This window comes from Moschus berezovskii, chromosome 21 (genome assembly GCF_049115385.1).
Source record: "Moschus berezovskii isolate FMDL1 chromosome 21, NW_MosBer_1.0, whole genome shotgun sequence".
Taxonomy (NCBI): domain Eukaryota; kingdom Metazoa; phylum Chordata; class Mammalia; order Artiodactyla; family Moschidae; genus Moschus; species Moschus berezovskii.
In genome coordinates this window covers 8,879,462-8,902,557 of record NC_142480.1, presented here as the reverse complement: position 1 = coordinate 8,902,557, position 23,096 = coordinate 8,879,462, and the positions used below count along the sequence as shown (strand labels likewise).

At 35.2% G+C, this 23,096-nt stretch overlaps 1 protein-coding gene across 6 annotated transcripts in view; it reads left to right on the top strand.

Moving 5' to 3' along the window:
* Positions 1 to 22,421, top strand: part of PAPOLA (poly(A) polymerase alpha) — a 55,115-nt gene extending 32,694 nt beyond the window's left edge. For 4 of the 6 annotated variants that reach the window (XM_055418490.2, XM_055418488.2, XM_055418489.2 and 1 more), the window contains 10 exons: positions 778 to 831; positions 1,369 to 1,488; positions 2,721 to 2,830; positions 6,830 to 6,951; positions 9,972 to 10,114; positions 12,444 to 12,544; positions 12,734 to 12,954; positions 16,251 to 16,313; positions 18,178 to 18,252; positions 20,272 to 22,421. In XM_055418490.2, the coding sequence (XP_055274465.2) occupies positions 778 to 831; positions 1,369 to 1,488; positions 2,721 to 2,830; positions 6,830 to 6,951; positions 9,972 to 10,114; positions 12,444 to 12,544; positions 12,734 to 12,954; positions 16,251 to 16,313; positions 18,178 to 18,252; positions 20,272 to 20,367 (1,105 nt within the window). In that variant the 3' untranslated portion in view covers positions 20,368 to 22,421. The remainder of the gene's footprint in view (positions 1 to 777; positions 832 to 1,368; positions 1,489 to 2,720; positions 2,831 to 6,829; positions 6,952 to 9,971; positions 10,115 to 12,443; positions 12,545 to 12,733; positions 12,955 to 16,250; positions 16,314 to 18,177; positions 18,253 to 20,271) is intronic. The other 2 variants (XM_055418492.2, XM_055418494.2) reach the window with 2 other exon arrangements.
* The last annotated feature ends 675 nt before the right edge of the window (positions 22,422 to 23,096 follow it).

Here is a 23,096-nt window from a genome sequence, read left to right as displayed (position 1 = left end):
ATGGATTTTGTAGAAAAGTATATTAGATTGAATTTTTTTTCAGTCTTACGAAGTTGAATTATACTTTAGCTGTAAATAGTTTGTTTCCAAAACATTTAAAAATAGATACTTGGTCATGATCGTGTTTTCTGAAATGAAAACTTGATTTTGTTCTAATTTGAATGGAATTGAATTCCACGTAGAAATCACATTGCTTTGTTCTTCTCACGTTAATGATGTCTGCTGCTTTATTGTAGAAATTCATAGTGGTGTTTGAAAAAAATCATGAGGCCTGACTTAAGTATTCAGTTTAATTTTTGCTACCTTTTAATTTGAATTAAAATGCGTAATGTATTGGATACTATTTTTGTAATTACTGATGTAATGTTTGTATATTTAGTGATCCTGCTTTTGTGGCTAAAGCCTTGGTGCTTTATTTCCATCCAAGCAATTTTGCTTTAATGGGTTATCTTTTAGTGAGGTGGCTCTTTAAAGATAAGGCACTCCACTAGAATCATTGAACCAAATTATCAGTGATGTTTAGTCAACGTTTTTGAATTATGCTGCTTTGGGGGTAATTTTTCGTAAAATTACTTTCTTTTACAGAAGAATTAAACTTGCTTAGTAGTCGCTAAACTTGTGGAATTTAGTGTTTATGATTTTATGTGCAAACTGAAATTGCAGTTCTCTCTTGCTAAATTGATCTATAACTGTCACGAAGCTTATTACATTATGGTGTTAATATCCAGCACAAAGCACTTAAATGAAATAAATAGCATGTTGTCTTTATCTTCAAAGGCATTATATTGTACTTCTAGCAAGTGCACCAACTGAAAAACAACGCCTAGAATGGTGAGTATAAGATTAGACTTTACAAAACAAAAAGCAGTACTTCAAAACGAGCCAGATAGCCTCAGAACACAGTAGCAGACGGAAAGTCCTTAAAACATCAAGTTTGATTTTGTTCATAAATGCAGCTTTACTACTTAAATGGAGGTTTTAATGGAAGTATAGAAATTTCGAGATCCATATACTTTTTTTTTGTCTTATAGAGATCCATGTATTATTTCTTAACTGTATTTAAAGTGGTTTCTTTTAGTTAACTGATTTTTTTTGTCTGTAAATATTTCTGGGGGTGTCTTTTGTAACCTTCCTAGTTTGAAATGTGACTTGATTTGCTTCTCCCTGCAGTTTTTACTTCATCATTTTTGAGCTAGAACATAAGGTTTTAGTTATATCTATGGGAATTGAGACAGTTGAACTGCCCTCATGTATTTAAGTTATCTTCATATTATAGCTTTATACAAACTTACTTGATTTTATGCATTTTGTGTGTTTTTTTTTTAATTGAAAAATAATTTTCATTAATAATGAGTGACATTTGTTCAGGGTGGGCTTGGTGGAATCAAAAATCCGAATCCTGGTTGGAAGTTTGGAGAAAAATGAGTTTATTACACTGGCTCATGTGAATCCCCAGTCATTTCCAGCACCCAAAGAAAATCCCGACAAGTAAGCAATCCTCTAAAATCTGGATTCCCCATCCTCTTTTCAGCTTTTGCTCATGGAAGTTTTATAGGCAATTTTTAATAACTCAAATCACTATTCTTTTGATTATATCAGGGTCAGACCAATTTGAGATCTGTGGTATAGGGTTTCCTGATCAGAAGCACTGAAGAGAAAGACTTTTTTTTTTTTTTGGAGAAAAATCACCCCTGAAATAAGTTGTAATGACGAATTGCCTATTAACTAATATGAGTTCCATTTCTTCACTTCAGCAATATACCTTCTCCCGTTCTGTAGAGTGGTTTTTAGAATAGCTGCTATATCAAACATCAATCTTTGCTTTTTAATTTTTTTTACAAAGAGAAACTGCTTTGATTTAACTTTGCAAAAATTTGCTTTGTGGTGGATTCTGGGACATTAAAAGCATAAGTTACTAAAAGCTGCTCACTTTATTTTAAGGATCTTTTATATAGGTTGATTTCCAGTTTGATTGTTGCTGTTTTATTAAGTATATCTACGTTGCCTATAACCACTGCATTTGGTAGGCGAGGGGAGTTTTAATAGTGAGCTTTTTTTTTCAAGCTACAGTGTTAAAGACTGAAAAATATTGGTAAATAGATCACTTAAGTTGGTGGTGTAATAGAATAGCGGTTACTGTTTTTACAGATTAATTTCTTTTGCATTCATGTAAGAATTGCCATTTGAGTTTTTGTAAATTATTTTTGTTGCTGCAATCTTAATCATTAAAAGACCGATCCATTCAATAGGTGTATCATTAAATGTTCAAAAGTAGCTGAATCACCCATTATTCTTGTTATGCTGTGGTCAGACTTCTTGCTACCTTTTCAGTTGAGTTTTAAAAGTTTAAGGAATACATATTAAGGTCTAGTTAAATTTTTATATCTAGACTAGTTTCAGATTTTTCTAAAATGTCATTAATTTATGTGACTTTCTTGGAAGTGCCTTTGGTACTTTTGATCATTAAAAACACCGGCCCGTTAGTAAATAGATAATGAAGAGGATATTTATCGTAGGACTCCAGTTTTTTATAAAGCAGTAGAAATATAGAGGACAGATGTAGAGGAGGCATTTGAGTTTTGATGGAATTTGGTTTATAACTTAGTTTGCTTGTGTATTTGTATTCTGAGTTTTTCCATGTACAGCAGGTTGTGAAGCACATTGATAACTGTTTTCATGAAATCCTGATAAATTATTGTAATACTCTTTTTATTTTATAGGGAAGAATTTCGCACGATGTGGGTGATCGGGTTAGTGTTTAAAAAAACCGAAAACTCTGAAAACCTCAGTGTTGATCTCACCTATGATATTCAGTCTTTCACAGATACAGGTATATTTCTCCTTGGATAATCAAAACATGTACTTGCGTATTTGAATTGTCTTCATGTATACCATAGTAGAATTTGTAATAACTTAAAATTACTTGGGAATATTTTACAGTGATCATCAAAATGACCTTAATATTTTTAGATTAGGTATTAGTTTCAGTAATGTCTAATATATTAATTTTTTTCTTTTGTGGTAGACCTAAAGTTAAACAGTTGAACCAGTTTAAATTTAAGTTGCCTGTGATTACTTTATGAAATTAGAAATAGCCTGGATATTTGATTCTCTTAAAAGATTGAATCTGTGTCTGATTGCCTTAATAGTCCTGAACCTTAGAAAATTTTGAAGCTAAACTTTGGTGAAATGAGGTTATCTATCCTCACTGTCAGTTATAGACTCAAGTTTTAATTCATGAATGTGCTTAGTTGCTCAGTTGTGTCTGACTCTGCGGCCCCATGTACTGTAGCCCGCTAGGCTCTGTGCATGAGGATTCTCTAGGCAAGAATACTGGAGTGGGTTGCCATTTCCTCCTCCAGTTGATGAATGGGGAATCCAATATGAGCTACATTTTGGATTGACCTGAGATACAAGGTAGTACGGTTTAACTAAAACCTTACTACTAGAAGTAGTTGGCAGAAGCTAAGGCTCTACAGAAGTAACAAATCATGTAGAGATACTTGAACTAGAAAATTTATTTTGTGTATTATACCTCGTTGAATTGCTTATCATGGTTTGTACTCATGAGACATCAAGATTTTATAGCATATTAAAGAAATATTGGGGAAAGAAATATTTGGTTGTCCTGTATCTTGAAACATTTTGATGGAATACTTTGTGGGATTTTCTAACAAAACAAATGTAACATGTTGAAAACTCAAGTTCTTGCCCTTGTCTCCTTCAGCGTTAAATCTTTTTAATCTCAAGTGAGAACTGAGATCTGGCAGCTGAGAACTTACAGTTGCTCAAGTTAGAAATCTTGCAGTCTTTGAATCCTGTTTTCCCCATACTTGCTATTAATCTATTTAAAAAAAAAAATCTTGTCCCTATTTTCAGAGTACATTGAGCTGCTTGCTGCTATTTGCTATTTCTACTGCTTTTACCCAAACCTCTTATCACTGGTCTTTTGAATTACCGCCATTGTTGTAATTTTCTTTTTCTGCCCTTCAGCTGTTCTCAGTCAGCATCCAGAATGATACTAAGCTAAATCATGTCTCACCTGCTAAAAGCATACCCATCTCACTCTGAATCAGTCCATATCCTTACTGTGGTTTGCAAGCCTTTATGTGACCTAGTCTTCTATCAGTTCAGTTCAGTTGCTCAGTCGTATCCGACTCTTTGAGACCCCATGAATCACAGCACGCCAGGCCTCCCTGTCCATCACCAACTCCCAGAGTTCACTCAGACTCAACGTCTATCGAGTCGGTGATGCCATCCAGCCATCTCATTCTCTGTCGTCCCCTTCTCCCGCCCCCAATCCCTCCCAGCATCAGAGTCTTTTCCAGTGAGTCAACTCTTCGCATGAGGTGGCCAAAGTATTGAAGTTTCAGCTTTAGCATCAGTCCTTCCAATGAACACCGAGGACTGATCTCCTTTAGAATGGACAGGTTGGATCTCCTTGCAGTCCAAGGGACTCTCAAGAGTCTTCTCCAGCACCACAGTTCAGAAGCATCAATTCTTCGGCGCTCAGCTTTCTTCACAGTCCCAACTCTCACATCCGTACATGACCACTGGAAAAACCATAGCCTTGACTAGACGGACCTTGGTTGGCAAAGTAATGTCTCTGCTTTTTAATATGCTGTCTAGGTTGGTCATAACTTTCCTTCCAAGGAGTAAGCGTCTTTTAATTTCATGGGTGCAATCAGCATCCGCAGTGATTTTGGAGCCCCAGAAAATAAAGCCTGTCACTGTTTCCACATCTATTTGCCATGAAGTGATGGCACCAGATGCCATGGTCTTAGTTTTCTGAATGTTGAGCTTTAAGCCAACTTTTTCACTCTCCTCTTTCACTTTCATCAAGAGGCTCTTTAGTTCCTCTTCACTTTCTGCCATAAAGGTGGTGTCATCTGCATATCTGAGGTTATTGATATTTTTCCCGGCAATCTTGATTCCAGCTTGTGCTTCTTCCAGCCCAGTGTTCCTCATGATGTCCTCTGCATGTGAGTTAAATAAACAGGGTGACAATATACAGCCTTGATGTACTCCTTTTCCTATTTGGAACCAGTCTGCTGTTCCATGTTCAGTTCTAACTGTTGCTTCCTGACCTGCATATAGGTTTCTCAAGAGGCAGGTCAGGTGGTCTGGCATTCCCATCTCTTTCAGAATTTTCCACAGTTTGTTGTGATCCATACAGTCAAGGGCTTTGGCATAGTCAATGAAGCAGAAATTGATGTTTTTCTGGAACTCTCTTGCTTTCTCCATGATCCAGCAGATGTTGGCAATTTGATCTCTGGTGCCTCTGCCTTTTCTAAAACCAGCTTGTACATCTGGAAGTTCACGGTTCACATATTACTGAAGCCTGGCTTGGAGAATTTTGAGCATGACTTTACTAGCGTGTGAGAAGAGTGCAATTGTGCAGTAGTTTGAGCATTCTTTGGCATTGCCTTTCTTTGGGATTGGAATGAAGACTGACCTTTTCCAGTCCTGTGGCCACTGCTGAGTTTTCCAAATTTGCTGGCATATTGAGTGCAGCACTTTCACAGCATCGTCTTTAAGGATTTGAAATAGCTCAACTATATATATATATATATGATTTATTTATATTTGTATATAAAACTTGTAATAAGTTCAGGATCCTTTATCCATGTGTCTTGAGGTCAGGAAAGTAATAATGTAATAATATTTCCAGTGGGGAGCAACATTCTGTAGTCAAAGACAGTAATATTTCTATACAGTATTTACATACAGTATAGGTACAAATTGGAGAAGGCAATGGCACCCCACTCCAGTACTCTTACCTGGGAAATCCCATGGATGGAGGAGCCTGGTAGGCTGCAGTCCATGGGGTCGCTAAGAGTCGGATGCAATAAAGCAACTTCACTTTCACGCATTGGAGAAGGAAATGGCAACCCACTTCAGTATTCTTGCCTGGAGAATCCCAGGGACGGGGGAGCCTGGTGGGCTGCCATCTATGGGGTTGCACAGAGTCGGACATGACTGAAGCAACTTAGCAGCATAGGTACAAATAGTTCAGATCAGAATTTGTCTTTCGGGATTTTAGGATTACAGATACGGGATTATGGATCTTCTACTTTCCCTTCTCCCCATGGCCTTTTTGTCACTCCTCAAACATCCCAAGCATGCTCAGGACCTTTTGTTCTTAGTGTTTGCTCTTCCTAGAAAGGATCCCACAAGGTACTCTGAGCTTATTTACCAACTTTCCTGTCAGTCTCCACTCACATGTAATCTGTTTCCGTGCTAAGCTTCCTGTCTTCTTCCCCTACTCAGTTTTTTCCTCCATAGCACTTATCACTCGTTGATATGAAATATGCATTACATTTTATTCTGTTTGTTTCTCCACCAGAATGTGAAGTTTGAGGTTTTTTGGTCTCTTATTTCCTGCTGTATTCCCCATGTCAAGAACATGTGATATTTTCCATTTGGGGGCCTTCTGACTTTTGTTTTATTGCAGTTGTTACACACTTGGTCTAGAATTTTAAATTATATTGCTAGCATAAATAAGTATGAATTTAAGAAACCCCTTTTCTCCAATTCTGTCACTCCTTGAGGAGTTAACTCTTTTATTACTCTAAGAGTTATTACACTGGAAGAATTAATATATTCTGTTTTTATTCATTATGTATACCTTGTGGTAAAAGACGTTTATTAGAGTTTGCTCAGGCAATGAATTATTGTCAGATCAGAGATGACATTTTGAGCAGATAATTTTATTGATAGGCAATATTGACAAAGAGGGTTCCTACTTTAGAATAGCTTCTCCTGAATGAGTTTAACTGCCTTTATTAGCATATTTCTTTTGCTTGTAACAATTTCCTAATTTGTATAGTTTATAGGCAAGCAATAAACAGCAAGATGTTTGAGGTGGACATGAAAATTGCTGCAATGCATGTAAAAAGAAAGCAACTCCATCAACTACTACCTAGTCATGTGCTTCAGAAAAAGAAAAAGGTAAACTTAGAAAGTACTTAAAAGGCATTACTAATCAATGTTTTATGTATCCAGCCCATCAGTATTTCAAAATTTAGGCTCAATCGATGTTATATTTGAAATAGATCACAGCATTTTGAAAATCTCTTATATGGGGAAATTCCATTATGTGAAACTTTGCTCCTAATCAGTTTCTTGCACATACTTCCTTCAGACTTCAGATTGGTTGAAGTGCTTCACAGCATTATTTTATATATATATTTGTGTTATCTTTTCAGAAATCTCTTCTTCTTATCAATTTAACATCACACATTAGTATGTACTTTCCTTTGAAAAGTAAAGAAAGTTAAATTACGTAATATGTAGATCAAGTAAATTATATGACTTTTTAAATGAAAATGATTTTATTTTATAAGAATTATATGTGTATATTATTTAAAAATTAGAAGTTATTGGGTATAAGATGACTGACAGTGCTAAGCAGATGTAATGTTTTGTAGTATGTTCTTCTGTTGTTGATGCTTCCTGTTGGATAACTTTTGTAAGCCATGGTTTTCTTATTTGGGCTTATTATAATGTACTTATTAAAATTTTAGTGCAAAAATAGCATTTTTACTTTAAGTGGTTTCCAAAGTGTCTTATTTTTAAAATGAAATACAGCAGTGAAAATAGGTACATATGTTGGGTTAAAAGTATAGATATTCATATATATATATGTGTGTGTATATAGGTTTGCAATATATTTTTAAAGATAGAATACAAAATAAAAGTATGTGTTAGAGGATAAGGACTGTTGCATTCTGGATGATGGTTTATTATCTGGGCCTGGGATTGGGAAGAAGTTAACACAGAGGTTATCTGGTCCTAGGATTGGGAAGAAAGGAATGAAGTTAACACACAGTTCAAGTTCAGGTTCCACTGCCTCCTAGCTGTGAGACTTGGGCCAGTTATGTTATAAATATCATGTTCTGATTTGCCTTATAATTGTGGTAATTTTACCTACCTTATTAAGTATTTTGTGAGGATAAGATGTACCTAAACCTGTAAAACTAGTGCCTGGCACATACTGAATACTCAGATTTGTTTCTGTTACCACCACCATCATCATTATTCATAACGTAGAGGTACTATTTTTTTAGGTGTAAAATGCATAAAAGTATATTTCATTTTTAAAAATTGCATTACATTAAAGCCTTTATACACTCTTATTTGTTACTCACTTCTCATGAATTATCAAATTAATCTAGAAAGTGACAAGTTATATTTCCTATTATTGAGCTTATTATTTTTTGTCATAAAGTTAACATAGAATTTATCATTAAATTATTTTATTTTTAAAATAAAAGTTTTGTCTTCTGATTGTACCGTGGTGTTACATTATTAATGGGTTTAAGCAACTATACTTGCATGTGTTTACTGCATACAAAACATATGAACATTTTATGTGTTTTTAGAAGCGAATGTGCATAATTAGATTATGTTCTTCCTTGCTTAGCCATCTTAGTGAGATAGAAATATTTATAGAGCAAGTAATTAGGTTTTCCTGAACCTTTAATTCAGATGAAAGACTTTTAAAACTCCTGTTTACATGGCAGTGTTTATATTTGGAACAACTAGATTGTAATTAAAGTAAATTAATTTTTTATTCTACTACTTAAGGTAGTATCTGGATAAAATCTTCTAGATTCTAAAATGTATCGTTAGTGATCAGAAATTTATTTAGTCCAAAAATTGTATCAGATGGAGTTTAACCATAATCTCACTGCCGATTTCACCTGTCTCGGCATTTTAGTGCATGTCTATACAGACCCTTAGTGCAGGTATGTAACCACAGATAATGTGTATTTTTTAAGAGGTTTTTAATGATACCTACTCTTTTGTGACCTGCTTTTTTGGGGTGCTTTCAATTTTGTGACCATTTATCCAGATTATATTACACATACTAAGTGTCTGTTTGGTATTTCTTTGTATGGCTATAGTATGATTAAATCTCGTCTTTCCATTTGGTCAGTAGTGATTTATACACCCAAGTGGTGTCTCTGAGGCATTCACTGAAAGGTTAGGTTATCTTGTCATTTGGGGACTGGAGTGGGTATACGTGCGTTGTACACACACAGGCATGCACATGCAGTATGGTTTTTTAAGAATGCACATTACTTTCATTAAAACGTGTCTGTAGGTGAGTGAACACGAACTCAAAAAGTGTTCTGAAAAAAGTGAAGAAATCAATTTGATGTTATAATAGTGCTGCTTGCAGAAACAGAAACTTGAAGTCAATTTAAAATCAACTTTTATCCCATAGCACTGTTTATAGTTTTTTAGCTTTTGGTTTTCCTGCAATGAGTAACTGTTTTTGAGTGCTTTGATTTTAAGAATCTGGACCAACATTTGGATTTACATGTGGTCATTAAGTTTTCAGGGAATTATTTTTGGTTTTAGTTTAACAGGATAATTTATACTATTAAATGTACCATGTTAAAATCCTAAGCTGCAGATAGAGCTTTGGCAATCTCTTGCTTTTCAGAGAGGCTCATACAAATAACTATGAATAGGCACTGAATTGTACTACTTGATGATTTTTTAAAAAATTAATACATTTTTTATCTTTGTTGTAGAACCATTTGAACTCTATAAACAAAACATCACTTCTCATCCCACTAGCCAGAGACCCTCACTGTTGGCTCTCATCTTTCACTGTTGATGTGTGTGTGTGTGTTTATAGTCCTCTGACTTAAGTTATATGTATTTTCATATTAAAGTGCTTTTTAATTTGAGGTGTGTCTCACATTCAGTGTGTATGTTTAATATATCACTTCCCCCCCGCCTCAAGGAACTGTAGTTAAATTGAGGACTCCTAGAAGTCAGAAAGTGTATGTCCTAAATCTGCCTTTTATATTTCGGCATGACACTTCTGGTTATCATAACCTTACTGATTTGTGCTTTTCAGTAGAAGTCACTTATCTATTAAGTAAAAGATGTTCATATTTCAGAGATCTGGATAACATAAAGGTATAATTGACTAAATACTGTATTGATTGCAGCATTCAACAGAAGGCGTCAAGTTGACACCTCTGAATGACAGCAGCCTCGACTTGTCTATGGACAGTGACAACAGCATGTCTGTGCCTTCACCTACTAGTGCTATGAAGACCAGTCCGTTGAACAGTTCTGGCAGCTCTCAGGGGTAAGCAGAAAGGGAAAGGAAGCGGAGTGGCTGTTTGAATAACCAGTTTCTTAGGTTGCAGTACCTGCTGCCTGTGGTGAACTGCGTGGGGTGCTGAGGAGAACCAGGAAGAGGGCCACAGCCCCCTTTCTGTCCTGGAGGTGCTCACACCTGCAGAGCAGGGGGCAAAGATCCGAAAACACTGCAGATTGTCTAGAGAAGACTTATGTGGGCTCTTTGCAGTGGCCATTTCTTTTGAAGAATTGTCTCTAAGAGCATGTAAAGCAGCTTCCCTGATAGCTCAGTTGGTAAAGAATCCACCTGCAATTAAGGAAACCCCAGTTAGATTCCCGGATCGGGAAGATCCGCTGGAGAAGGGGTAGGCTATGCACTCCAGTATTCTTGGGCTTCCCTCCTGGCTCAGCTGGTAAAGAATCCGCCTGCAATGCGGAAGACCAGGGTTCGATCCCTGGGTTGGGAAGATCCCCTTGGAGAAGGGAACGGCTGCCTACTCCAGTATTCTGGCCTGGAGAACAGTATTTTGGCATGTCGCAAAGAGTCAGACATGACTGAGCAACTTTCACAAAGCAGCTGAACATTTTTATCTTGAAGAAAAAACATGGCTGTGGTGGCAAAAATTAGAACAAAAAAGCCATATTTATGTTTAATTTCTGTAAATCTTCATAGTGTATCATTACAGGTTTTTTTTTTTTTTAATGGATATACTACTGTATTTTCAAAGGGAGCTGTTTATTGTAGATTTTGGGGGTGCTGCTGGTATTTTAAATTGTGATGGTTACATTGATCACTTTGTTTAGTGAGTTGATACTTAAACCAGGAACACTTTTCTGAATGCATGTTATATATTATTTTTTTGAAGAGAGCAGTTTTAAAAATTGAATTGTTAAGGTATTGTTAAATAATAGCCAGTGGCAAAGATGCAGGTTGGGGTGAATCTTTGGATTAGCATGAAATAGAAAATGCCAAGGTACAATAGATGATGGGGATTTAGTTTTCTTCTCTTTGGCTTTGAACGTGTGATGTGTTTTTAGGCCAGTCATACATAATCTGAAGTCTTTGGGCATCAACCTCGTCCTTAAATCTTGCAGTTTTAAAGCAATTCTGCATTTGTACAGCATTAACATCCAGATTCTTATTTTTAATGTTTTCATCTGTTTTTTGTTGTTTTTTGAGTGAAGAAGCAAAAATTTAATAAGAATTTTGGAAGTTGTATAAAAACCTTTGTGTACTTTGTGTCTTTTCTCATGTATGTAAAATAGATCTTTGCTCAACTATTTATTATGTACTATCCTTTGCTATTTTATTTGCTATTTTATTTCAGGTTTTCTCTTGCATCTGTGGTGGTTCTCTTTTTTTCTTTTCTGTTTAATCATTAAATGCTTGTGCCTTTTCAGGGCGCTCTTTTAATCCTGCATGCCTTCTCTGTGTTTGCTTTGTGGGTGTGGCATCACCCACTCCCTTGACCTCATGTCCTCCCATGTCCCAGTGAGTCAAAACTTCAATGAGCTGACTGCTCTCGCTGCTTGTGCATGTCTTGTAAGCATCAGAAATCCCCAGGTCCTCTAGTCTGCCCACCTTGACATGGCGTTGAGCAGTCAGAGAGTGTAAGTTACAGTGAAAGGAGAGTGAATAACCACAGGAGAGACAGGGTTTATTTGAGAGACGAAAGTCAGAGATAGGAGAGGGAAGGAGGCGTAGTTTTGAGTTTCCTGAGACTGGGCGAGTGGGATCCAGAACACTGAAGGAGACATTTGGTTTTGAGATCATTTGTTGTTTATCTGGGCCACAGGATGGCCTTTTAGGATTTCATGAACCCTTAGGTTTTGCATGTTGACTCTTATTTCTCAGACCATTTTCTTGTTTTACAGCTTTTGATAGTATTTTCTTATACCCCAAATCATTTAAGTCACTTACCCTAAATCAAACAAGAACAGATCTTTTTTTTAGCTCTTCTAATATAGTAGTCATTGGCTGTATGTGCCAGTTTAATTAATGTTAAATGAAATCAAACATTCTGTTTCCTGTTAGCTGTATTTCACGTGCAGAGTAGCTACCTGTGTATAGTGGTTACCATACTGGTTAGCGTAGATACAGATCATAGTTACAAAAATTCTGTTGAGCAGCACTGCTTTAAAATGTTTCTGTGCTTTTGATTGTTGATTATATTTTGTCAAAGTTAGTTACTGATGTATACATATATATGAGAAATAAAATGAAAGAAACAATCATTTACTTTAGAAAATAACTTCACATACTAGATTTTGTTACTGAATTTTATTTATCTCTATTTGCTTTTTTTCACTTTTTAATTTTTGTTCCCCATTTTTAGCAGAAACAGTCCTGCTCCAGCTGTAACAGCAGCATCTGTGACCAACATACAGGCTACTGAAGTTTCTGTGCCACAAGTAAATTCCAGTGAAAGCTCAGGGGGTAAGGAGATTGCCAGATATGGAAATACTTATAGTTTGTTTTAGCCTTCATTTTGAAAAATGGCTTTGTTTGTTAAGTAGTTTGAATTTAGTTTTTCAATACCATTTTTTTTTTTTAATTTCCCTGTAGACTTAAAAAACTTGTAACTTGGTGTTCTGTGATTTAGCTTTTATGTATTTATATACTTAGGTACATCGAGTGAAAGCATTCCTCAAACTGCCACACAACCAGCCATTTCATCACCACCAAAGCCTACGGTCTCCAGAGTTGTTTCCTCAACACGTCTGGTAAACCCGCCACCGAGACCTTCAGGAAACGCAGCAGCAAAGATACCTAACCCTATAGCAGGAGTCAAGAGGACATCCTCACCTCATAAAGAGGAGAGCCCCAAGAAAACCAAAACAGAAGAGGTATCTACATGTTAGTCAGTCTGGAGAATAACCGCCTTGCCTGTTTTAATGTCCAGTGGAAGAAAACCTTGTGAGCCCAGATTTAGAAGCAGCAAGGAGAAAAGCTTTTAGATTATTTTAGATAGTGCTTCAGTGCCATAGTTTGCTCTTTTACCCTTTCCCATTTTTTTCAGTAACTAACTCTTTCATAAAGCTGTGTTTCTTGTTTAAATTTCTGCAGCATGTCTAGGCTATAACACACTTTAGCATGGGTTTACATGTCATCTTAACGTATTATTCTCTCATAACTGTATCTTTCGCATGTACCAATTCTTCAGTAGCCCCTTTGCACACAGTTTTCTGCTTCTGTATTTTGTATTCCAGGTGGAGTTTTGGAGCCTCTGCACTGTACTTGGTGTCAAAGGGTCACTGACAGGTTCTCAGGGAATTCTTATTGAATGCCTGGCCATAAGTTGCCACATCAGATTGGTTTTGGTACCTTGAATGATTGTGATTATATATTCTAGCCCTTCAGGAAATTTTCAAATAGTACTTCCACTTTTCATAGTGGTTGGTTTACCTCATCAAAGTCTCAATTTTAGGAACACTGTTAAAAGTGTACGTTGATTTTGGTGTTTATCTTAAAATAGAAGTAGCCTTGTAACACACTTTCATTGTTCCCTGGAATCACTCTTACTGTGTTTTTCTGTTAATGAGACATTCACCATTGTCCCAGAGATGACAGCCCAAGAGAACAATTTTGTTAAGATTTTTGGCTGATAACTTGTTATTTAGGAACCTTCTCATTACATGAAAGTTTCTTTAGAATGGTGGCAAGAAAGGAGGGCTCTTATAAGACCCCAGTTCTACATGATACTGTTGTGCAGCAACCTAAGAATGTAGTTTTGATGTAATACCACTTTCTATTGATGCTTGTTTGGAGTTGTCAGAGCATTTCACAATTCATGTTTCTTTTTGTCTGTAAGGTATATGTAAGCATAATCTAGATTCCTATCATTCTGTTGCTTCATGTTAATGGCCTAATTCCTTTCCCTGTGAGAGTTCCAAAATACGTATCAGCACAATACTTAAAATTTCATTTGTGCTTACCTTGGTAGAAAACACTCTTGTTTCATGTCTCGTTTAGAGAGGCAATAGGAATATAAACTTTTTAACTTCATACAGAAAAATTTAATTATACACAAGAGATCATTTAATTTTTAAATAAAAATTCAAATATATACAAGAGTACCCATCATGCAATTTCAGGTTTAGTGAATTCAGCCAGTCCCTGTACCCTTAATTCTTTTTGCTTTCCGTTTTCCCTGTGCTTGGATTATTTAGATGCAAAATTCAGACTTCAGTCATATTATTTCATTAGTATTTTTAAAATCATGTATCTCAAAGGTAATAATTACAGGGAAGAAAGTATAAGGAAAAAAAGCCCACGTGAAAAAAATGAGCAATCAGTTATCTAGTGAGTACTCAAATGCCCATGATTGTGTCATTGATTTTTTTAGTAGTTTTTATTTATTCAACTCTGTACATAAGATCCTTGATTGATTTTTCTTAAATATCTTTAAAAATACAGGTTTATCGCTGCCCTCTCCCCCGTACGATTTTTTGTTCTATGTGTTTTCTCACAGTTTGCATCTTACTTAGGACAGCTTCGTGGAGTTGACTAACAGAAGTAGAATTTTAAGATAATAAATGGATCTTAGAATTTTAGGTTTTCTCATAGACTCATCTCCTTTCCCAGAAGAGGAACTTGAGGTTCAATACCTTTCCCATTTATAAAACTAATGAAAGTCAGAGTCAGGATTAGAACTCAGGCCTAAATGTCATGGTGCTAAAGGTGAAAAAGTCTGTTACAAATGTTTTGATTTTGAAGGTCTCCTACTAGGTGTTTCATTGTTTGTTAATGAGTACTTAGTATTAGAAGTTTGAGTAAACCAGAAACAAACACTGGCCTACTCAATAATATACTGACATGTGTACAGATATTTTAGGTGTTATCAGGTAGTTTAGTTTTGCTTTTTGCTTAATTTTTATCATACACTAAATCTTTTTGGTAGAAATGTAAAACAAATATAGAAAAAGTTTGCCTTATCACCTGAATTCTATGGCTAAATGCTGTTCTATGTTGTGTATATATGTATATATATAATTTTTAAGTTATGGAAAATTTCAAACATATACGAAATTATAATGAACAAGTTATGTTTGCGTCACTTAAGCTTTAACAGTTAACAACTCAGGGCCAGTCTTGTTTCATCTACAGATCTATTCTCTTTCCCATTGTTATGAAGCAAATCCCAAGCATGTCATTTCAATCATAAATATTTGTGTGTGATTTTATATTTATATTGGTAAATACACTGATAATGTGTGTGTATATGTATGTATACATATATATGTATACACCTATCTTATATTTACTGATAGTAATAATTCTATAGTGCCATATAGCCAGTCAGTATTGAAACTTGCCCAGTTGTGACTTAAGGTACTATTTTTTAAGTTTGTATGTTTGCAGGATACAAATAAAAGTCTTTAAGGGAATTGGTTGATACTGGTGTTAAATCTTTTCTACTCTGTAAGTTAGCTGTATTTTCTGTGTCTTGTTTTAAAGCCACATTTACAAGTAAATTTTAGTTCTGCCTAGTGAGAGCAGAGAAGTTAGTGTCAAAATTGTCTTTCTTAGGAAAGTGATGTTTATTCCAAGTCACTCACTACAGGAATGAGAAAGTACAGCCATTTTTGGTTTCTCATTTCTCTTTTTTACCAAAAATAAGTTGTTTGTTTTAAATAGAATTATAATAAATTAGGGAGAAAAAAAAAGACCTGAGGAGAACATTTTTCAGACCTCCTCCAGGATGTTAAACACTTAGCTAAGGGGATTCTGTGGTTAAATTAAGTTTGGGAAAGTTAGAGACAGTCTTTCTAGAGCTTCTCAGAACCTTTTATGTACTAATATATATGAATCTCCCAAAAAGTAGGTGATAGTATTCCAAGTTTCTATGTTTGATCAATGAACTCTTTTTTTCTCTTCCTTACAAAAAAAGTATTTTATGAACTCCATAGTTTGGGGAATATATTTCTGTCGATGACTGATTAACAATGACAGTGTTCCTTATGTTCTTTTTAAAGCCAAATTTGTTAACATGAAAAAAAAAATTTAAACCAGTAATCTATTTTAAGGACATACTTGATCTTACAGGTTAATTATTTTATACTTTAAAATTTTTTATAAATCATTGGCAAAAAACAATCTAAATTTTCGTTTTGGAGAATAAAGCTTTTTTTTTTAAAAACAGGATGAAACAAGTGAAGATGCTAACTGTCTTGCTTTGAGTGGACATGATAAAACAGAAGCAAAGGTATATTAATTTAGCCCCAGAATTCATGTACAATTAAGAGTACAGAAGATGGGATAGAAATGTCTTTAGAATACTGTACTGTATTTTGTTCTATAGGCTTTAGGTTGTTTTCAGTATTGGTTTTAGAGATGTGTTTATTCCTTTTTAATACTCATTTATGGCATTGAAATTGAATTTCCTCAAGTGTATGAAGTCCTCCTAGATGTGGGTTTATCTGGTGGGCACTAAATGGAATAGAATAGTGAGATGTTCCTGCCTATAATGGAATTTGTATTTAAGTAGAGAAGATAAGAGGCAGATGTGGTTGATTGCATTAAAAGAAAATGAAAGCAGTTGATGGTGGTGAGAGGCAAGACTGCAGAAATAATAAAGACATCACAGAAGGGAGAAATAATAAAGACATCATAGTATTTGGAGTGATCCTTGAAGGATTCATAGGGTTTGGGGTAGTATAAGATGAGAAGGCCATCTCACTGTTGAGGTGAGAATGTGGTATATTTAGAGAGCCAGTTTTTGGCACACAGCTCTGGCTAGAACCTGGGGTGCAGGGGGCTTGAATCAAGGTGGATGTGATGGGAAAGATTGGTGTAGCCAAGTATTAGATTTTGAATAGAATTTTTTTCAGAAATTAAAGTGTTCTGAAGGCTTTTAACTTTTTTCTTCTTGTTGTGGAAAAATTGCAAATCTTCCTCCTTCCCCGCAAATTATCCAGATCGATATGTTAGCAAGTATTATTTGGTGTCTGTAGGTTTTGTTTGTGCCTGCGTATACCAGTGCCTTCTGCTTTCAAATCTTAACTCACTCTGTAAAGCAAGAAGAATAGTGATGCCGTTGTGTCATCTGCAGATACTACTTAGAGCTGCATTGAATGCTATTTTAAGGCTGTTAAACCCTGTTTTATTCAACTGGTTGCCTATTGTTAGCAATTATTTCTGTTAAAAAAGGAAAATTGCCCTTTCCTACAGTGTTGACTGTAGCTAAATACCTACCATCCATTTATGTTTATTTTATTAGGATAAATTAATGAAAGAGGAATTACTGGGACAAATAGGTATTTTCAGAAGTTAATATGTATTGCTAAGGCATGCTTCAGAGAGACTGCACTCTTCCGTTTCTGCTACAGTGTGCCATTTTCAGTGTCATGGGAGAAATTTGGTATTTTGTAGTTTTATTATTGTAGATATTTCATAGAAATTCACATTTTTGTATGTTTATTTTCACTTACGTGTGCATATCTCTGTTACTTTTTGTGCACTGCATTGAAAAAGGCTAGGGCAGTGGAATGACACAGTTCACCCTGTATTTTCTGATGATTTTCAGAGTAGAATTAGTGCATTGGTTATTGAGAAGGGGAAGAGAAACCAAAAGGAAGGAGGAATGTTTTAGAGTCGTTTTCTTCTTTTAATTAAAGGCCTTAGAACAGTTTTTGTGCTTCTGGGTAATTTCATTTAATAATACTGAATTGGTTTTATTATTTTCACATAGTTAAAGCTGAGCTTGGTTTTATACTCTGTTAATTATTGTCTGGGCACCATTTCATAATATACATATATGTGTCTTTAATTAGTGCTTGTTAAAAATGTTCAAGTTGAAGTTGGTTGGAAAGTCATGAGATATTTTGATAAAGTTTAAGTAGGCAAATAGAAATTCACGTGTATCTGAAGTGGTTAAATAATCTACGAGGTTTGTTTTCTCTTTGGATGATTGACCATTTGATGTGATAGATGATTTTGTAATGTAGTCACATCTTTCTCTTGATCCCTCCTGTCTTCCAATTTGTCTTTTTTATTAACCACCAAACCCAGTTATGTTCTTTTATCATTTTTTTAAGTCTCTCTCCTCCCCCGTCCTCTTTGTCTCACAGGAACAAGTTGATACAGAGACAAGTACAACTCAATCAGAAACCATTCAGACAGCGACTTCTCTGTTGGCCTCTCAGGTACTGAGTGCAAAAAGCAAGGGGAACTTTATAAATGTCATTAAGATTAGTGTCATATAATGAATTACAGTGAGCACATCAGAAGTTTATTGAGATTACCTCTTTGAAAGTAAGTGCTCGCCTACAAATAGATTTATAGTACTCAGAGGTAGAGCACTGGTTGTGATGAAACCATCCTTTGCATAGTCAGGGTGCTAACTCACCCCCTTTTTGTATTATTTGACATTGCAGATCATTTACATCCTCACTGCACAACATGCAGTCTTCACCTGGAGGTTTTGTTATAAGTCAGAGAGTGAACTTTAAATTAGAACTTAAAATCCTTCGTCATGGATTGCTTTTAAAATGTTTTATTTTCAAAATGTGTTTCTGCTTCGCTTTTCACCTCTGCTTTTCAGTTATTTATTTAGTGTAATCCATAGTTCTTTAAAGCTATTTTTTCACTTGTCCTAGAAATTCTACTGTGACAGTCCCTTGCGTACAGTGGACACTTGGACTCTTTTCATTAATTTGTGAACCTTCGTTTTGTTTGTGAAATAATTGGTTTCTTCTTGAATCCCTTCAAACTGAATATACTCCAAAGTCTAGGTCAGGTTCTGACATAAAGTAAATACTTCCTTAAAGTAGACATTAAACTGGTTAAGCTCCACAAAGCTACTGCCCAGTGATGCTGCGGGACTGATGAAACAGTGATACTGTGCTGCTTTGTGGCTCAGTTATTTTAATGTGATAATTTTAAGATGAGTTTTTGCTGGCTGTTAACTTTCATAGTTCCTCTTGATATAAATGCTATGATTACTTTCTGAAATGTTTTATTTTCATAACCTTTAGCTAATACAAATTTTGTGGAGTGGGGTGGAGTAATTCCAACAACATTAGAAGTATTGTACTTGATACTGATACACAGACAAACTTATTTATCAAAATTCAGTTCTGTGATTGTGACTGCATGCCTTTTGGTTAGCCACATTAATGTCTAGGGAAATATTTCCATAATTTGTTTTGTTGACGTCATGCCTCTAGTGATTCATACCCTCAGGTGTCTGCCTTTTAGATATTTTTATAAGGAATTAGATTTTTCTTTCTAATGAAAAGATCCCTAGAACCATGGAGAGAAAAATCACCGTTATATATATAATATAAAAAGTTATGTTGATTAAAAAATTTTTTTTAATCTCTTTATTTGGTGATATAAGGGAGGTATTAATATTGTGACTGTGTCTAACAATGAATCTTTGAGATCAACTTGAAATATTTACAGATGAAATGATAGGATCTCTGGGATTTGCTTCAGAATAATCTGGGAGTAACGGTGGGAGGACAGTGGATTGGCTTTGATGAAGTCGGTAATGAATACACTGGCATTCATTATATAAGGCTCTCTACTTCTGTATATGTTTGGAATTTTCCATAATAAAACAATTAAAAATGCCATCTTGTTTTTTTGTTGTTGTTAAAGAAGGCTTTGTGAGTAATTGTTTTTAACATAATAAAGCCGCCCTAAATTTGAATGAATCAAATTGTTGCTCAGTTGTGTAGATTTAAATTTTAATTGACAGAGTCAGAAAATAATACATTCACTGTTAACTGCTACTGCTGCTCCGGTGTGTAAAGTGAACTTTCATTATTCTCCCACATGGGGGTGCTCCAGTGCCAGTTAATATTATGACTGTTAGTGCTCTAACTTAACATGAGCGTAATAAGTGTATGATAGGTTATTGTTTGGAGGACTGTGTTTATTAAAGCTGTTTTTGAACTTGCTTAGTTTTTGTATATTGCTTAAAATGTTACCAAAATATTGTTCCTTATTTGAAAATTTCTACAAGTGTTAAAACAATTCTGTAGTAATAGTCATGTTTTTTGGTGCTCCATTTTAACAACATTTTAGAGTGTTTTTAAGATTTTAATTCTTATGAGAAGGTCCTCTCCATTTCTCAGGAAGTAAAGCAGTGAAAAATCAATCTGATTGATAAGTTACAGTACTTTGAACAATGTTGTGTTCTTTGCTTTTATTCTCAGAAAACATCCAGTACAGACCTTTCTGATATCCCTGCTCTCCCTGCAAACCCTATTCCTGTTATCAAGAATTCAATAAAACTGAGATTGAATCGGTAAAAACAACCTCAGGGGTCCAGAAACAGTGTCTGCCAACTCAACCTGTTGTCTTCAAATGCTAAGAAAGGAGAACGGAGGGTGCACGACTAGACATGACTGAGAGTGGATTGAGGGTTTTTGTGACCTCCCTTACTGGGCTAATCAGCACTTGATCGGAAGTCCAGGTTAGTATGTGAAGCCAGGAGTACTATTATTATTGTGTTAGCAACAGTTGCATTAACTATTTCAAAAAATTACTGCCTTTTTTAAAAAAAAACAAACCTCAAGCTATATTTGTATTCATAATTGACATCTGGACTGGGTTTATGTTTGCTGCATTGTTTGGAAAATTTGCAATACAAACTGGCATAAGAATTCTTTATTCTGATGATGCACTTTTCTGTATTTTTTTTTATTATTAGAAAATAGAAATAATCTTAGATTTTCAGCTTGATGGATTTTCATTTTTTCCTGAAGAATTTCCTTTACCATTAGTCTTCAAATCGGATGCCGTTGCGCAGTGGTGTACTGTTATGCTTCAGAGAAAAAGGATAAGAGTGCATCTAGGTCAGTCCCTCTGAGGTAGCTGTAACCTTTAAAAATGAAATATCAACACTAGGGTATATATTTGACATTGAAAGAATAATTAGGAAATACTTCGTTTTGATGGGGTCATGATTAAGAAATGATATTGGTTTTTATTTATAGAATTGTTTAGAGTGCATACAAATCAGCGATCAGCCAGCAAATATTTTTCTTTGAGCTTGTTAAAGCTCCATATTCTTTTGCCTTCTATCTGTTGTCTTTGAAACCAAGCTTTTTGCTCCCTCCCTCTTCCCTCTCCCCACCCCTTTTGCTTGTATGTGTAAGGTAGGACTTCTTTCATAAAAAAAAAAAAAAATGCCAGTATTTTCTTAAGCCATGATGTGAAACCAGTGACTCTGTGGCTATATGGCACAGAACACTAAATTTTGGTCCCATGGCTGAAACTTTAGGGTGACTAAAAATAATGCCTGTGAAACATGATATCTATCTTGGATAGCCGTTTGATCTCTAAATATGAGGAATTTTGTACACTCCACAGAACTCCTGTCTATAGTAAAGTTGATTTTCAATATTAAACGTGGGCAAAAAGGCATTTTCTCCAAGAATTTTAAACTAATTTTTATTTTTAAATGGTTGACCAAAACTTGTCAGTCCATTTTACATGTAGAAACATTTAGAAATCATTTCTAGCGAGCACTTGACATCTAGTCAGCTCTCTACGCCTTTTTCCATTTTGTTTTATCCTGTCAGTAAATAATTCCTCATAATTCAGCAGCAGAGCATTCATCTTTACAAATATATGAGGGAAGCCAGATGTTGATAAACTTATTCATTCTTAATCTGGACAAAGCAAACCTAACATTTTTCTGGTGAGCATGTTTTATGAATCCTCCATTGTGCTCCATTCTATCACATGTGCATTTTTCATGTTAAACTGCAATTACTTAAACTCTTCCCTGTTCCCTCCAAATTAATTTTCCAAAGTTGGAGTGTAGTCTTTTCCCCCTTAGGCTATGCATTAATTGAGGCTTTCTTTTCACCATACTTTGTAATGTCTAGTATACAGTATTTCTACTTCCCGTATCTTTGCTCTGCACAGTCACCTTGCCCTTCCTCCCACCACCTAAGAAGATGAGATGATCAGACTAACAGGTGAAGTCTACAAGGTGTCTGTGTGTTTTCTGTAGCTTCAGAGTTAGATCGAAATTGCCAGGCACAGATTTAGTCTTGTCATTTTGTTTACACATTGGGGAAAAAGAATTCAGTTTATTAAACGTTTCATGTAACTGCACCCAAGTTTTGCCAAGCTGGGAACTTGGACCTTTTCTGTGTAGTGACTTTTTAATTCTAGTTTTCATAACCTGGAGATCAGACTGTTGCTTTCGCATGATGTACGTAGTGTCTCATGACTGGAGTTTGCTTTGTTTTATAGTATCTGTACTCCTTGTATTTTTCAAGAGCTATTTTGTAAACAGATGATGTATTTCTCCATTGAAAACACAATAAAAAAAAAAAACAGCACAATCCCACAGTTGGCTGGTTTCTTTTGACTGACAATTTTTTTTGTTTTTTTCAGTGATACCATTATTGCTACATGTAAGTTATAGTATAGCTCTAAGTGAAGATTTGCTGAAGAATTTACTTTGGTTACTTTTAGGAAAGCTCTATATCTGATTATGCCATTAGTAGCAGCCTAATAATAATTGATATCTCACGTAATCAGGTATTTGTTTTTCATATAATTGATCACTAGGGAGGAAAACATGAATAATTAGTACTTGATAATTTTCAGCTGACCCATCCTCCAAAATACTTGCTCTGTTTGTATAGACACAGTCTCTTTTCTTTGTATTTATTCCATGTAGACAGCAGTGTGTGTGCCGTTGCTGTGCTTCCTTTCAAAGCTGGTGTTTTTCAAAGCAGTTGGTGCTTTATCTCTAATGTCAGCAGGTGGCACTGTTGTTTTTCAGTGAATTTAGGATCCTGCGTTTCTCATTTTATTAAACGCAGATCAGATTCTACTTTTCTTAAACCTTTAAATGGTCAAGAAGGCGTACATAACTTATGGATTAGGAATGAACTCTGTGTGCATGTGATGGTCAGCTTTTGGGTATGGTTATCTTAGATGCTTTGAGTGGAGGGATTGACATCCTTATGTTAAATTATTTCAAGGGATGTGCAGTTGTGCATATTTTCATTCCTGA